Source organism: Lucilia sericata, unplaced genomic scaffold, assembly GCF_015586225.1.
Source record: "Lucilia sericata isolate MDLA Ls3-8-SP2 unplaced genomic scaffold, ASM1558622v1 Contig000062F_arrow, whole genome shotgun sequence".
NCBI lineage: Eukaryota > Metazoa > Arthropoda > Insecta > Diptera > Calliphoridae > Lucilia > Lucilia sericata.
The window spans coordinates 763077-780960 of record NW_023994097.1 but is presented as its reverse complement, the minus strand read 5'-3'; the positions used below and the strand labels follow the sequence as shown (position 1 = coordinate 780960).

Genomic DNA, 17884 nt, shown 5'->3' with positions numbered 1-17884 from the left:
AACATATGTGTGTCGAATTTCATCGCTTTTCTGGTATTTTTAAGCCAGTAATAAGCTTTAAAGTCATTTTCTGAAGGGGAACTTATATGGGGGTCAATCATATGCAGATTCTCATAAAAGTCAATAGAGAGGTTCTGGCTCGTAAGAAACTTACTTATGGATCAAACCACATAAAATTTGGTTAAGAGATTTTGGCTCGCAAGGAATTTACTTGGGTCGAATTTCATCGATTTACTCGTATTTTTAATTATCTGAAGGGGATCTTATAGGAGGGTAATTATGGACCAATCCACACAAAATTTGGTTAAGAGATTTTGGCTCGCAAGGAACTTACTTGGGTCGAATTTCATCGCTTTACTCGTATTTTATTCATTTTCTGAAGGGGACCTTATATGGGGGTAGGATCAATTATTGGCGGATCCTCATAAAATTTGGTAGGGAGATTTTGGATCATATGAAACTTATTTATGTCGAATTTCATCGCTATGCTTGTACTTTTAAAGCTGTTTTTCGGGGGTTCACTTGTATGGGGGCTATCCGAAAACGTGGACCGATATTGCCCATTTCAATACCAAACAAACCTTGCCCATACGGTGAAAAATTCAATCCTCTATTTCGTTCCGTACGGACTCTATCGTGCTTTCAACAATCAGACGGACGGACGGACTCTCCGACCTAATTAGATATATATATTTTTGTAGGTTTATGACTATATTTCGATGTGTTACAAACGGAATGTCAAAATCAATATACCCCCATCTCTTTTGATGTTGGGTATAAAAATTTAAATATTTGGGATTTTTTTTTTTAGTTCTAGGAATTAACTTTTTTAATAATCATAATTGAAAACATTTAAAAAAATTATTATACATACCTTCGACTCACAGTCACTTTCTGCCCATTTTCATAAAAAGAGACTCATTACCTCAGCCCCTATTTTATTGTCCTTTAGAAAATTAATTCACTTAAAAACAACTGTATCACAAAGAAAAGCATAAATAACTTATATATAACATAAAACCCTCCACCACATTTTATGAGGATACCACATTTGACCTTAGTCCCCATATAAATGCTCTTTAAAGAAAAACAACTTATTGATAAATAGCTTAAATATATCAGAACCAATGCTACATAAATGATGAATATATCGAATTTTAAATATACTTACAACTTGTGTAGTGTATCTTATGTCTGTGTTTATACTTTCTTACAGGTCCAAATGGTACTAAATTGGATTTATTAATTTATATTAATTTTTCCAAATACATATTTATCGAAAACAGATCCAAATCAACCGTTATTCAAATGTCAACTGTTGCCTTATTTTATTAGACATTAATGTTTGAAATATATATTTTCTAAATAAGTTGAAAAGTGGCTAAATTATGGTTTGACACGTTATATTCGTCTGTCTATCTGTTGTTTCTCGTTTTTATAAAAGTGAACATCTCCGTAGCGAGAAATCCCATTAAAACGCAAATTTATATATTTTTCAAAACTTTTTTCTTGGTATTTTATTCAAGTGCTTGTTGTCGTTATTAAATTTTTCAGTTTTCATAAATTTGGTCTTTTATTAGCCGAGAACTGAGAGATTTTTATTTGATTGTTTGCAATAAAACTTGTTTACGCCTAGTAACGCCTGGTGTTTGTTGTGTCTATTACTGAGGAGGGTAAATTATTGTCTCAGTTTAGTAATTTTTACTAGGTAATATTAAAGTTTAAATTTTAATTTAATTTTTGCCTAAAAAATATGTATGTATTTAAAAATAGTTTAAAATTAAAAAAAGAAAAAACAAACTCGAATATAAACAAACACGACCTACATCACAGAAATTGTCGAATGTTAAAAAAGTTTTCATGTGTGGAAAGTTTGCATGTGAGTAGAGAAAATTACAGAGTTTATAGGAATGCATTCTTTAAATATAGTTAATCAGCAATGTAACGGTGATATTGCAAGATTTTTATTAGCTAATACAAGACTTAAATTCATACATATCCAACATAAAGTATGCATTCTTTCAAATGTCTACATTTAAAACTTTTACATTCATTCATTAGACGGATACGTTATTTTGACTATAAAAAACTGTGCTATTTTAATTTTTTCCCAAAAATAGAAACTAAAACTAATACAAACGCAAACAAAAAAGACTTTAAACTAAAAATGTTGTCAAAAGTACATCAATCACTAAGGAAAATATCTATCTAAATGGAATTTCCGATTAAACTTAAAATTAATTATCTCTCATTTAATTAAAGTGTATTTAAGCATAAAAACTACAAACCACGCACACTTACAGACTCAGCAAAATATCTACACACTCTCATAGATACTAAACTCTATACGCTTAAGTTAACAAGAAGGCATTCTGTTTTTTCTTTTTTTTTTTTTTTGAATTTAAAAAACGCGCCAATTTATTTTAGATGTTGTTTAGTTTTACCATGTGCCACAATATGTACGACAACTACTGACTACACAAACCTACAGACAAATTTATCAGTTTGTACTAGTGTTTTCTATCCTTGAAAATAAAATTAACCGAATGAAAAAAAATTGTATCTGAAAGTAGAATGAAGAAATCCAAAGAGTTTTTTTAGTATCAAAGCAAATGTCGAAGAAGTAGTGAGAAGAGACATGAAAGACGAGAAACTAAAACTAATGACCACCTCATAATACAGTAGACAGTAACCAGACTACAACCTACAACAAAAATAACAATAAATGCCAACAATCTTGCAACAGCAACAACTAAAACAACAACATACATGCTGGGCCACAAAACATACTTCAAACCAAGCAACCATCATCCATCACTCAAGTTTGTGTTTAAGGTTCCTGAAATGTTTTATTTTCTTTTTTATATGGAGTACAAAATTTCAGTCGGCCTGTCAGCCAACGATAGGAAAGGAAGAAATGTTCCTACAAAACAATAATTGTTGTAATGGACAGGTTGGATGATGTTTTATTTTGAAATTGCATTTAGGAGGCATTAGTAGTTGCACAAAGAGTTTATTTTAAGTCAAATGGCATGTTAAGGAAACGGAAGTTAATTTAAATTAGAATCATTTTGTCACAATTCATTGGGGTCTTAATGAATCAAATGCCAACTTGCGTCAAATTGAGAATTCAATTATATGTAAACTAAAAATCTAATATTAATATTTAAAATTATTTACTATTTGTAGTTTTATCTAACTAATTTTAACCTCAATCCCTCTCTCCCTTTTAGGTACTGTTAATGCCAATGGTGAAACAAAACGACAACGGACCTCATATACCCGCTATCAAACATTAGAACTTGAAAAAGAATTCCATTTCAATCGTTACCTGACCCGCCGAAGACGCATCGAAATCGCTCATGCTCTGTGCTTAACCGAACGCCAAATTAAGATTTGGTTCCAGAATAGACGCATGAAATGGAAAAAGGAACACAAAATGGCTTCAATGAATATAGTGCCCTATCATATGGGTCCCTATGGTCACCCCTATCATCAATTCGATATTCATCCGTCACAGTTTGCTCATTTGAGCGCATAGGACGCGTGGCACTTTTCGGGTACTGGTTAGAGGCTCAATCAGTTGTATCAGGAACCATATCAGGCGGCGGCAGCAGCAAGTGTAGCCGGCGGTTATCAAACACAAAACTCCCAAGACTTGGTAGGCGGCAGTGGTGGCGGCGGTGGAGGTGTTAACAGTGCAACGAGTGGTGTCGTTGGTGGCACAAATGCACTGTTCGCCTCTGCTGCAGCTGTGGCGTCGTCGACGACGTCAAATGCCGATTGTGTTAAATATCCGCAAGAATTCTGATCTCAAGTTATCATTGGACCGCAACAGAGACTAATGTCATCATCGTCGGCATCTGCATTGTCATTATCCGATAATCTGGCTGTAGAAGATGATGAAAATTATCATTCTCAAAGTAATCATCCACATCCTCCCCATAATCATCATCATCATCTACTACCTCAGAATCATCAGCTCTGTAAGCAGGAGTTTGATACAAATTCACTTTTAAATGACACTGCCTGCGATACACGTAATGATACTGAGATCAGTAATGATAACGACTTGTACTGCTGCTAAAAATAACGCAAAACTATGACATCAGCCGCTGTTGTTTGTTGAAGAAGAACATAAAAAACACTCAAAAAACAAAGATGTGATCAAAATGATATCAAAATATATAGAAAATTATTTGAAGTTCCGAATACAACTGATTTGAGCTAAGCTACAAGAAAAAGAAACGAACTTTTTTTTACAAGTGTACAAATTTAACAGCAAAAGATTAGCAGTGTGTGTAAAGGAATGTATTCCATTGCTGAGAAACATTAACTGCAATTATTCTTCAAAAAGTTCGTTTGTTTTTTTGGTTTATAATACTGGTTCAAAAATTTATTTTGACTTATTATTTTTTTGTATATTTTTTTTTGGTTTATATTATATTATTATTTGTTTAAATTATAATTTAGAAAAACAAAATTCATTTATTATAAAAAAGAAAAAAATTTCTTAAGCCGTCCAGTATGATAAACCAACTACTTTAATTCTCTAAGCAGTATTCGAAAAGAGCCTTTAGTTCTGTAAGTTAGTTTTAGAAAAAATGTATTTAATAAGTTAGTTTTAGGTCTATAAAGTATATTTATATAAATTGAAAGCGAATTAGAATTTTGGTAAATAAATTGTTCATATTCTGTATTCTAAAAAGATTTATGTTAATTTTAAAATAAATATACATGAAATGCTATAAAATTGGTTCCAATTTTCAACATTCTCCAATATTTAAATTTTTCGATACATCATTAAAAAGTAAATTAATTTCTTGATTTTCTAAAATCATTCAGTTTACCTAATAACTAATTTCTTATTAAATATCTTAACTTAAATGTGAAATTTTTCCAAACCATAGTTTTATTATTCTAAAATTGTAATTCGCTTTTGATTCTTTTTCTTTAGCTTAAGATGATTTTTCTCCAATCTGAATGTGTGCTCTTTTGTTAAATATTTGTACCCCCCACAACTCATAAATACTTTTTTAAACTATTTCGGAATTAATTTGTTTTAAACTTTGTTAATTTTATTAAATGTTATGTTCGTTTTAAATTTCATTATTCACCTCAATTGTTTCAAAATTATCTTTACGAAATGGAAAATATTTAATTAAATAATTCTTTTTTCGAATTTCAAATGATAATTTTAATTATAAATAATTCATTTTTGAATTCGAAATGAAAAAAACTTCAAAATGTTTATTAAAAGTTATGGTTTTATACACAGATGAAAAAAAATATACACGCCTGGTACCAAATTGACAAAAAATTTTTCAATAACATCAAGTCAAGTATATACAAACATACAACAACAACATGTAATGTAGACCATGCAACTTTGTCAGCATTGCAACAATTCGTTGTCGCAATCTAAACTTTATGCACATCCGTTGTCTAAATGTTAACAAACGTGTTAAGCTCACTATTTACAACGCATTTTGAGCTTACCATGTTTGTGAACTTTTAGACAACGGATGTGAATAAAGTTTAGATTGCGACAATGAATTGTTGCAATGTTGTATGTATGTATCTATTTGACAACGGATGTTATTGAAAAAATTAGTGTCAATTTGGTACCAGGCATGTGTCCTTTACCAAAATGACTTATCTTAATTTTTTTTTTTCGAATAATAAACTAAATAAATTAAATCAATAGCTATGTATGTATTCGTTTATCACATCAATAGTAATTTTATTTAATATTTTATTACCATTGTGTTAAATGTTTTATTTTTTTATAAATTTTAATGCTACTAGTACTTAATATTATTAAAATCTTAAAAATTTTCCTTTGACACATTATTAAAAATTTGAATACAATTACAAATTCTTTTAAAGAATTTTTTTGTTTTTAAATCATATGAGTTCAATTTGTAAAAAATGTCCAAATTTCTACAATTTAATTTTACAAATTGAAATTTCAATGTATTTCTCTCATGTTTTTGTTATATATTTCTTACAAATGCTTTACGTTTTTAAAAATGTTTTAATTTTAAACTAACTTTTATAAAAATAAATAATATAAATAAAAATATTTAAAAAAACAAATTCGGGAACACAGGGCCGATAAAAATTTAGTACTTTGTTTAATTATTTTTTATAGTTTTAATAGTGATACATTAATTTTGTTTAAATTATACCTAAATTCATTTTATAAAATAATTTGCAATAGTTTTTGTTTAAATTAAATGTCTACTATTACAAAAATGAATTAATAGTTGTAAAAAATCATCTATGTAAAAATGTTAATAATTTATAAATAAAAACTAAAAAAAAAAAAAATATTAGCCAGTAAGTAGGGTTTTATTGAGTAAATAAGAAAAACATCAGGTTTAATTGTTGTTTTAATATAAAATTATAAAAATTATTATAAATATTTAACTAACATTAGTTTAATATATTAAAAAAACACTACAAACATATAAACGAATTAAACAAAAATAATTTTAATAAGAACGATCCTCTTTAGTAATTAATACAAAAAATGATCACTATCATTAAAATTAATAATCTATAATTTAAAAATAATAAAATTTAATAATAAAAAAATATTTATAATTGTATAAGGTTAGTGCATCATTTTAAAGGAACTAAATTTTAATTATTTTTATTAAATTTTTAAGTTTATCAATAAAAATTGCAAAAGAAAATAACTTTCTTACTTTAATAAAAACTCAACATAAACTAGTAAATATTTTAGCACAAATTTATTGTTTTCTTTTTTATTTATACAAATTAATATTATTTAGTTTTTTTTTTCATTAAACAAAATGGGCATATCCCACTCGCGCTCTTAAATTTTAAGACATCAATCACATGTTTTATAAAAAAATAAATAAAATTCTTTATCAAAATTGCAGAATTTTTATAGCAAAATTAAGCTGCATTCCATGTAAAATTTTAAAAACCACAAAAAGAAAAAAATGTTAAATAAGTATAAACAACAACAACAAAAAACATTTTTATCATCAACTGTAAATGTATTAAAAATAAAAAACTATAAAAATAATTTAATTATTAGTAAATAATATTAAAAAAAACAAAAACAAATGTACTTTAGTTTCGCAATATGTTAAAACAACAACAATTTATTATAATACTTAATAATATAAAATAAAACAAAGTAAATTAATTAAATAATATGTTGATACAAAAAATAAATTAAAATGCAAACAAAAACAACAAAAAGATCAATAAAAATTATTATTTTAAAATGTAATAAAAAACGGAACATGTGTTTTTATTTCGCTGTCCCTCTTCCCTCCTTTCTTACTTAAACCACAACAGATCATTAATAGTTTTCATATTTGATTCTCATTCATTCCAGTTGTTCTATTTATAGCATAATTAGGCAAAATCTATATTTTCAACAATTAGAACATATGCCCGGGTAGCTCAGTCGGTAGAGCATTGGACTTTTAATCCAAGGGTCCAGGGTTCAAGTCCCTGCTCGGGCGAGTTCAACTTTTTTTAATAAAAATATGTATATATTTTAATATATTTAAAATACAAAAAAAAAATAACAAAATGTGTACATAAATTATAAAAATGTCTTGACCCAAGTTTAACAGATTTAAACGCAAAAGGGACAGAAAATTATTGCGCAGCTTTTATCAAATTCAATGTTAAACAAAAACTATCATTACCCGGTGTGCTCGTTACCCTTATCGTAATTAAAAACAAGTAAGAAATTATAGTCGGGCGAGGCCGAGCATATAATACCCTACACCTGTTCCAAAAATAGAATGTGATTTAGTATTCATAATAAAGCATTTAAGTGAATTGTAACTTGCCTGAGATATAATTTATCCATTTTTTGTTGAATAAAATTGTGTACATTTAAGTCATATTTCGAAGGGGGCTTTGTATAGGGGCTATCATCAAAAAATTCATCACGGTCATCAATGCTATTACATAACTTGGTTTTGCAGTTTTTTGTCGAGATACGAGTACATTAAACATTATTATAAACTTAAAAGCCCTATTCGGGGTGTTCAGTTGTACGGGGGCTAGATCATATATTAGACCGATGTTACCGATTTTCAATAGGATTCGTCTCTAGTACAAAAGAAGTTTATAGGCAAAATTTCATTGAATTATCTTTAAAATTGTGACCTCTAGTTTGATTACAAGGTTTACAAGCCATTTTCGGTTGTTCAGTTGTATGTGGGTTAGGTGATCATAACCATTTTCCATAGACTTCGTCCCTGAGACAATACAAGATCATATATAACTTGGTATATTTGAAAATCAATGACACTTGTTGTTATTATATACATACATGGGCAATTTCGTGTCAGGTGAGCCAATTTTTAAAATCGATGTCTTTCGAAATTTGCACCACGGTTAGTACTATTGGATAGTAGGCCAGACACAAATTAAAAAACAATGAATAAATAGCTATCTGAACTCCTTTGGACAATTTTTGCTAGGACCAATAGGTGGAAAGTTACACTCATGACCAAAATGTCCAACTTTGGCCGCCTCTAACTCCGGCAGTTCTTGACCGATCGAGCAGAAAATTTGTGTCTGGCCTACAATCCAATAGTACTACCTTGGTTCAGAAGACACACAAGACATAAAATCACTTGACACGAAAATGCTCATTTGCTTGATTTCTAGGTTTAATATTGCAAAAAAAATCAACAAGTTGGCTTGAGAGTGGTGGGGTCAATTATGGACCGATCCACATTAAAATTGATAGAAAGGTTTTGGCTTGAAAGTGACTTACTTATGTCAAATTCCATTGCTATACTCGTATTTTAAGACCAGTAATGAGCGTTAGAGTCATTTTGTGAAGGGGATCTTCTATAGGGAGTACGGTCAATTATGGCTATTATAAAATTTGGTAGGGAGATTTTGACTCATATGAAACTTATTTATGTAGAATTTCATCACTACACTAACACTTTTAAAACATATAAAGCTGTTTTCGGGCTTCCACTTGTATGGGGACTTTCGAAAACGTGGACCGATATTGCCCATTTTCAATACGAAACAAACCTTATCTATAGAGAATATTTGTGGAAAATGTCAACCTTCTAGTTCATTCCGTTCGGACTCTATCGTGTTTTCAACAGACAGACGGACGGACATTTGTGGGTCTATGACCAATATTTCGATGTGTTACAAATGGAATGATAAAATCAATATACCCCCATCTTTTTTGATGATGTGTACATAGTTTGGCATGGTTTTTGAATAATAGCGGGATCGGAGTGATAAAAACAATTTAGATCGTACGCCATGAAAGGATCACTCATCAAATTAACTGAGCAGGATTTTGAAAATTGCCATTCATTAAATCGGGATTTAATAAAACTTAATATAATGATGTCGGAAAAATATTAATGAGAATGATATACTTTGATCCATAAATTTTTAATTCTGGAATAAAATGTCAATAATTATTTTGAAATTTATTTATTTCATTTTTTTAAAAATGGTTATATAAAAATTCCTAAAAACCTGGTAAAAACAAAAAGAACTGGTATTATTATTTTTTTCTGAATTGTTTGTTAGGTTGCCAAAAAAAGTGTAAGCACTTCAAAATCAATACTCATTTTCTAATATTTTACCAACAATACTGAAGAATAATGCGGAATTAAAACCTCTTTATCTCAAAATTTTGACGTATTGGTAAAAATAAAATTTGGTAATGAACCACCGCACAGTGGGGCAGAATGGAAATTTTTTGGAAATAAATCTGGCATTTCTAAACGGCTGATCCGATCGGGATAAAATTTGGTGTGAGCGTAGCCAAGGAGTATTCGAGTTTAAGTTTTGAAGATGAACCCTGCAGATGCCCCAGGGACGGCGCTGTGGCGGCTCAAAGTAGGGTACCTACGACATGTAAAATTTTTAAACTCGTGCCATTTTTTTATTTTTCACCCAAATACAAAGATTTTTATATTTTGTGAAAGCGCTCGACGAGATCTTGAAAAAACATGCTTGGACATACTACTTATCTCTTATAATATCCGAGTTATAGGCATTTAAAAATTTAGTGATACAAAATTTACCATACCTTGATCCGCCTTTTTTTGAATACCGGGCGTAATTTTGGACCAAATGGACTCAATTTTTTCTTGTTAGTTAGACAACAAAATTTCCAATAATATACAAAAAATTTCAGATCAATATCGTTTACAGATCCATAAATATACGTTTTTTAATTTAAAAATTCAAAAAATTTTAGATTTTTGGCGTTTTTTTGCCAAAAATGTGTCTTAACTCTTTTATTAATAAAATAAAATTTTTATTAAGAACATATAACAATTTTATAGTTTTCTAAAAGGTATCTTTACGCAGAACGCTTTGGCGTAAAAAACTTGTCCTATTTTTTGAAAATGTTGCCACTGCGTCCTTCCGAATATGACCTATTTTTTATCAAAACTTCAACTTTGGGCGACATGTTCTAAAATCCCAAAGCTGGGATCAGAAAACTGAAAGCAGTTTTGGAAACCTCAATATGTTTTCTATTTACTCCAAAAGTATTTTCCCAGCCCTGAAAGAAATGTGGACCCTATGGACAAAAAAGTAAAAAATCCCATTTTTGGGATTTTCATTCCTATTTTTGGGAATTGCGGGATGCCCTTTGACCTTTTCAATTTTTTTTTTGCATATTCTTATTTGAAATGACAAATTTAACAAGCGTTGAAAATTTCATTGAGTTTTGTTCATAAATAAAGATTTTGTCATATATTACATATTTGTTTAATTTCTAAAACTATGATTTATATCAAATCAAATATCAATTTAGTCCATATTTATCCCTTAATATCATTTTTTAGTTAGATATGGAAATTCTCGACCCTTTACAAAAAATTTCAAGCCAATATCTCAATTACATTCAAAAATATGTTCATTTAAACCTGTGTCCTTTAATTTCATCTTTTTCATATTTTAGTATTAAGTATGACAGAACATACATTTGGTGTTGAATAAAATATTTGGACAATTTTTAAAAATTATTTAGTTAATTATTTTATTATAATATTGTATATAAAATAAAAAAATTATAATTTTATTATGCGCCACGCACAACAACACCTAAATCACCCCACACAAATTACCTTTCCCGCCCACCGAAATATAAAACACAATTTAATACAATATCATCAGTTAGTATAATAGCTTTTTTTATTTGAACTGTTTATCTTAAACATAATACAATTAATTCTTACAACCTACTTATATAGTTAATTCCTAACACTACTTATTTTCTATAAAATAATCTGTCATATCGGTATACATATCCAGAAGGTAATATAAGTCCTTTAAATCTTCCTTGTTTTGAGATGATAGAGTTTCATAACAAATCCATCTTTTTCGCATAGTTGAAAGAACAGGATCAGAAGATAGAAGTAAACTATTAAAAATATCTTCATTCTGTGATTGCCTGGAGCATTTTCTTGAGCTGAATAGTTGAACATGCTTAAAATCTCGATTCCTCGCTTCCTGGGCTTCTTCTGTTAACTCTCCAAGTGGAAGAATATTCGATTCAATTATTATTTGACCATGACACAATATTTGTGTACTGTTGGTGTTAGTTCCCTCCATGGATACAGAGATACAAGTAATTTAGAAATTTCAGATGTGTATTCCCCAAATCGATTTTCATTAATTTTATGTTTACTATTCAGTGCCATTAAAATAGTTTTAACTCTTCGAAGCAACTCCTTGTCGATTCCAGTTATTTTTGAAGTAATTTCAAAATCACGAAAAAACCTTCTCGACGTATTACCGTCATTTGTACCACCGCAACTTGAAAGTGGTTTGTCGATGTTTAATCCCATCTGAACTTTAAATTCTTCTTGGATTATGCTTTTTTCCGTTCTCAGTTCTTTCAATTCTTCATTATTTTTTGTTGATTTAGTAGGATAGTTTGTTTTTTTTTCCTGGATCGCCTTGTATGATGGTAATATATTGTGTCCTTTTTCATGCAGAGCTTTCCTTAATATTTGGTACTTATTTCGACTGAGACCCAGTTCCAACATAAGCGCTATTGCTTCCTCTTCAGTAAAATTTGATTATGATGTTGGAGTTGGTATACTTTCCACAATTCGCTTAAGTCGTTTTGGTGATGCATTAAGAAGAATAGTTGCAATATGTACGACATCCATATGTTGGTTTTCCTTTTTCAGCATTTCGTTAAATGTATCAGCAATTTCCTCATTTGAGATTGAAAAAAGTTTTTGTGTGACCCTCTTTTTTTTACCTTGAACATAAGTCTTCGCATGACTTGCAAGGCGCTCCTGTTGATGTGTTGTAAGTTGAGATTTCCGTAGTAGTTTCCATCCAACTACAAAATTTTAATCGAAATTTCTTTTGATTTCCATCCACAGACTTACTTTTTACATCAAAAAGTTTGAAATGTCTTCAATTCTTTCTGGCCCTTTTGAAGATATACTCCATAAAACGGAACACAACTCTTCGTACTTTAATGTAATCTTCATTGTAGATTTATTAAATATGGTACTTAAAATCTGAGAAGTTTACTTATATACCAATTCTTGTCATTTCCGATACAGCTATTCCAAAGTAAAAAATTACGAATTGTCTACCTATTAACATTTAGGACTATATTACTATAACCTGTAATTCAGTCATTGATATTTCTTATTAGTGAATGAATCGAAATCATCATTACCTGTATATTTTTACCTACACGATCATAAACGAAACAGAACGAAATGATCTGTCGAAAAAATTTAGGTAAAAAATGGTTATAAATTTTTGAAAATTCAAGCATAATAGGACCTTTCAATTATAAGGATAAGTAAACAAATAGAAAATAGGTAAATATAAGATTTAAATATGTGCTGTCATACTTAATACTAAAATATGAAAAAGATGAAATTAAAGGACACAGGTTTAAATGAACATATTTTTGAATGTAATTGAGATATTGGCTTGAAATTTTTTGTAAAGGGTCGAGAATTTCCATATCTAACTAAAAAATTATATTAAGGGATAAATATGGACTAAATTGTTGTAGCTATCTGCGATCCTATTAAAATTTTGATATAAATCATAGTTTTAGAAATTAAACAAATATGTAATATATGACAAAATCTTTATTTATGAACAAAACTCAATGAAATTTTCAACGCTTGTTAAATTTGTCATTTCAAATAAGAATATGCAAAAAAAAATTGAAAAGGTCAAAGGGCATCCCGCAATTCCCAAAAATAGGAATGAAAATCCCAAAAATGGGATTTTTTACTTTTTTGCCCATAGGGTCCACATTTCTTTCAGGGCTGGGAAAATACTTTTGGAGTAAATAGAAAACATATTGAGGTTTCCAAAACTGCTTTCAGTTTTCTGATCCCAGCTTTGGGATTTTAGAACATGTCGCCCAAAGTTGAAGTTTTGATAAAAAATAGGTCATATTCGGAAGGACGCAGTGGCAACATTTTCAAAAAATAGGACAAGTTTTTTACGCCAAAGCGTTCTGCGTAAAGATACCTTTTAGAAAACTATAAAATTGTTATATGTTCTTAATAAAAATTTTATTTTATTAATAAAAGAGTTAAGACACATTTTTGGCAAAAAAACGCCAAAAATCTAAAATTTTTTGAATTTTTAAATTAAAAAACGTATATTTATGGATCTGTAAACGATATTGATCTGAAATTTTTTGTATATTATTGGAAATTTTGTTGTCTAACTAACAAGAAAAAATTGAGTCCATTTGGTCCAAAATTACGCCCGGTATTCAAAAAAAGGCGGATCAAGGTATGGTAAATTTTGTATCACTAAATTTTTAAATGCCTATAACTCGGATATTATAAGAGATAAGTAGTATGTCCAAGCATGTTTTTTCAAGATCTCGTCGAGCGCTTTCACAAAATATAAAAATCTTTGTATTTGGGTGAAAAACAAAAAATGGCACGAGTTTAAAAATTTTACATGTCGTAGGTACCCTACTTTGAGCCGCCACAGCGCCGTCCCTGGGGCATCTGCAGGGTTCATCTTCAAAACTTAAACTCGAATACTCCTTGGCTTCGCTCACGCCAAATTTTATCCCGATCGGATCAGCCGTTAAGAAATGCCAGATTTATTTCCAAAAAATTTCCATTCTGCCCCACTGTGCACCGGACATAACCCTTATTAAAAATATGTATATTTTTCAATTTATGAGCAAACATGTATTAAAATGCTAAACCGCAAAAAGTTTTGAATAATAATATAAGAAAAGGTAAGACAAACATGACACGAAAAGCTGATAGAAAAATTCAAATGCCTGTGTTATTAGAAAATCTATATAAATAAAACTTTTTCTACAGAATATTTCGTATGTTCCTCAAGAATTCTGGCTAAAATCTGAATAGTGAGGAAAAATAGTTTATCTGAAAAATTTGATATTGAAATATAAAAATAAAACAAATCAAAATGGGATTACAAAGGGAAATACATACTTTGTTCTGCTGATTGTTAAATATAAGTGGGTTCTGACGGTCAGATACACAGTCAATTTAAGTGAGGATAAATTAAATTCTTATTGGTTCGGGAACTTAAAATACTGGTCATAAAATTAGATTGACACTTTTCGGCAAAATAGCTAGGGTTCTTGCGAATACCAGTTTAGCGAATTCGAAAGCGAATAATACATTTTATTTTTTGCGAATGCAAATGCGAAAGCGAACGATAATGCAAATTTTATAATTCAAATTTGAATGAATTGTTATTTTTTTAAATTTTTTTGCATTGTAATATTTGAACACGGTAATTTTTTAGCATGTGTAATTGGATGGGCGGTACCGCCGAATAAAATACGGTGGTACTGTCGCTTCATTTCAACTGTGCGAATGATATGAAAGTACAGACTTACACTAATTTTTGAGGTTGTTGTCTTAGATAACTTAAGATAATAGTATGTTCAACTAGCCGCCGCTAGGTGTTCCAATTTCAATATTATGATGTTTGTGTTATATAGATACTTTGTCAACAAACTAGCATGTGCCCGGGTAGCTCAGTCGGTAGAGCATTGGACTTTTAATCCAAGGGTCCAGGGTTCAAGTCCCTGCTCGGGCGAACACGTTTTTTATTATATTTTTTCTTAATTTAGTAAAATTATATTTTTTTAGAATTTATTATTTGCCCCACAGAAAATTTTCAGAGTACTCGGAATTGTAACCAATGTTGTGTGCCTTACTTTGTGTTACTTATAATTTGATTTACTTGTATATAAAATCTGGATATGAAGTTTCAATTTTTAATAAAATTTTTTGCTTTACATCTTAATACACTTGTGATTGACATTGTATATGAGAACAGAAAATTAAAATATAAAAAAATCAAGTGTGCTGTAATTTAATCAACAAAAAATTTTTCATTTATTGAAAAATATTTTTTGGATCAACATTTTTTCAATGTTTAGATGAATTTTAAGCAAAATTTATTGCTTAAAATTAGGATCATGATCTAGCGATAATTGGAATGGCCTTATACTTATGAATGAATTTGTAGATACATGTATTTGGGTAGCATTTTTTTAAAAATATGTATACATATTTAGATACTTCTTAATACACATGTATTTAACCTAGAAAGTTGTTGTAGATACTTTTTGATACACTTGTGTTCCAGCTAGAAAGGTGCTGTAGATACAATTTTACTTACTAGGTATATCGGTAAGAATGTAGGAATAGCTACTTTTCCACACACAAGTATGTTATAAAAAAAGTGTAATCTACACACAATATCACAAACCAAGTATATCAGTTAGTGTGTCATTTTCAAGCGGCCATACCCTGTGTAAAGTAAGCCAGAATGTGTGTAAGTTTGTAAGCACTTTCCAATACAAAATAAGCAACACAATATCAATGTAGTAATTTTCTGTTGGGTGGTAATGTCAAAATTTTATTGAATAACTCAAAATTTGTATTTATGAACTACCACCGCTAATACAGTCAAACTCGTTTATAACGAAATCGGTTATATCGAATTCTCGGTTAATAAACACTATTTTGCAAGTCCCAACATTTTGGTAACTATTTTCATAAAAAAAACATCTCTTATAACGAACGCTGTTAAAACGAATCCTCGGATATAAGGAACTACTTTTTCAGTCCCTTAAGTACAATTTCATACAATTTTCCTTTTTTTATAACGAACCTAAAATATTATTTATTGAAATCATAGGAAAATAGATAGAAAATGGGCGGAACAGCAATAGGGGGCGGGGCACCTCCCATATGAATTAAATAAAAAAATAGATTTTCTGAGAAGCAATTAGAGCTAGAATCTTCAAAATTTTCAAGAAGAACTTTAACATCCATGGGAACATGTGCACGGACTTTTATTAGTGTTAGCATCTCATATATGAATTATTTGCAAAAATTCGTATAACTGGGAAACTATTTGAGCTAAAATCCTATAATTTTGTACGAACATCTTTTGCATCCATGTGAATATTTGGGTAATAAATTGGCGGACTAGCAATAGGGGACTTGGTACCTCCCATATGAATTAAACACAACAATCGTTTATTTAATAGTAGAGCTCGAATCTTCAAAATTTGGACGAAGGACTTTAACATTAGCAAAGCACACTGGGTATAGCTAGTAGTCAATAAAGCTCAGTATAGTCCATAACAAACACAAGAGGAGCCTTCCACAACCATCTTTTGGACAAAAGACCTCGTGGTCCCATATTACTATTGCTCAGAATTCCTGGTACTCCAATATTACTTATGGAGAAAATACAACGTGGTTCACCTTTCTTTTGGGACAATAGACAACGTGCCTTTGTGGAAACTTTTCTAGAACGGGAGTATGAAAGAAAAACCGTAAGTTGAATATAACCGATAACATCATATTCACCCCAATACGTTATAACACGCGGAAGATTCAGTTTTTTAATATTTGAAAAGAAAAATCTAAATTATTTAATACCACGTTTTAACTATGTAATTCATTTAAACTCTAATGTTAGATAATTTTCTAATTAGTTTAATTAATTAATCATATAAGATTTAAAATTCAATTATAAAATAAATAATAATCTAAGAAAGAAAAATATACCTATAACTAAGAAAAGAAGTATAATTATATAAAAAACCTATATTTTTAATTAATAATATAAAAAGTCGCAAATGAGTAATTTAATTAATTAAACGTTCTCAAAATATAAAATAATTTTCATTTAATTAAATACGTTGTGAACAACGAACATTTTTCTTTGAGTAATATAAAAAAATTACATTGTGGTGAATTAGCTTTCATTCATACTTTTATTCCTTTATTTGTCTCATTTATTGATCCATCAGCTCTTACTTAAAGAGAACTTTTGTTTTATTTGGTACTCCATAAACATTATGAAAGCATAAATGAAAGAATAGGATTATGAATGAAAAGCAACTTACATAAATAAGTATGTAAATTAAATAAGGATAGGCATAAGGAAATACAACATCTAATTTCCCAAAATCTGATGTAAAGCACAATTTTGGACATCTGTATTTTTTTGTAGTGAGGTTTCAAGGGGACCTAACAAGACCCCCTCCCCCTCCTGCTAGCTAGACCCATGCTAAAGGTTAGGGTCATTTTGAAGGCAAATGCGGTAGACAACACAGCCAACCACACCGTACCATTACAAAATTACCCTTTTTGTCCAAAGCAGTCCACCAGATTATTGAAGCATATGCTAGAATTGGTCTAATTACACTTTTATAAAGCCAATTTGTCATCGTAGGACTAAGACCCCATTTCATGCCTATAGTTCTCCTACATATTGCCCAGCACTGATGTGCCTTGTTGATCCTATTCTCCATGTGGTGTCTCCATTTTAATTTCCGGTCAAGGATTACACTTAAGTACTTAACTTT

The 17884-nt window shown here is 29.6% G+C and overlaps 1 protein-coding gene and 2 non-coding genes across 4 annotated transcripts in view; all 3 read left to right on the top strand.

Moving 5' to 3' along the window:
• The window catches only part of LOC119616231 (homeotic protein Sex combs reduced), a 50569-nt gene extending 46980 nt beyond the window's left edge, over positions 1 to 3589 (top strand). For both annotated transcript variants that reach the window (XM_037972559.1, XM_037972558.1), the window contains one exon: positions 3234 to 3589. In XM_037972559.1, coding sequence (XP_037828487.1) covers positions 3234 to 3541 — 308 coding nt within the window. In that variant the 3' untranslated portion in view covers positions 3542 to 3589. The remainder of the gene's footprint in view (positions 1 to 3233) is intronic.
• Positions 3590 to 7435: 3846 nt separating this feature from the next.
• On the top strand, positions 7436 to 7508 carry Trnak-uuu. Its single transcript has one exon. It is a non-coding gene; the product is annotated as a tRNA-Lys (tRNA).
• A 7509-nt stretch (positions 7509 to 15017) lies between these two features.
• Positions 15018 to 15090, top strand: Trnak-uuu. Its single transcript has one exon. It is a non-coding gene; the product is annotated as a tRNA-Lys (tRNA).
• Positions 15091 to 17884: the final 2794 nt, after the last annotated feature.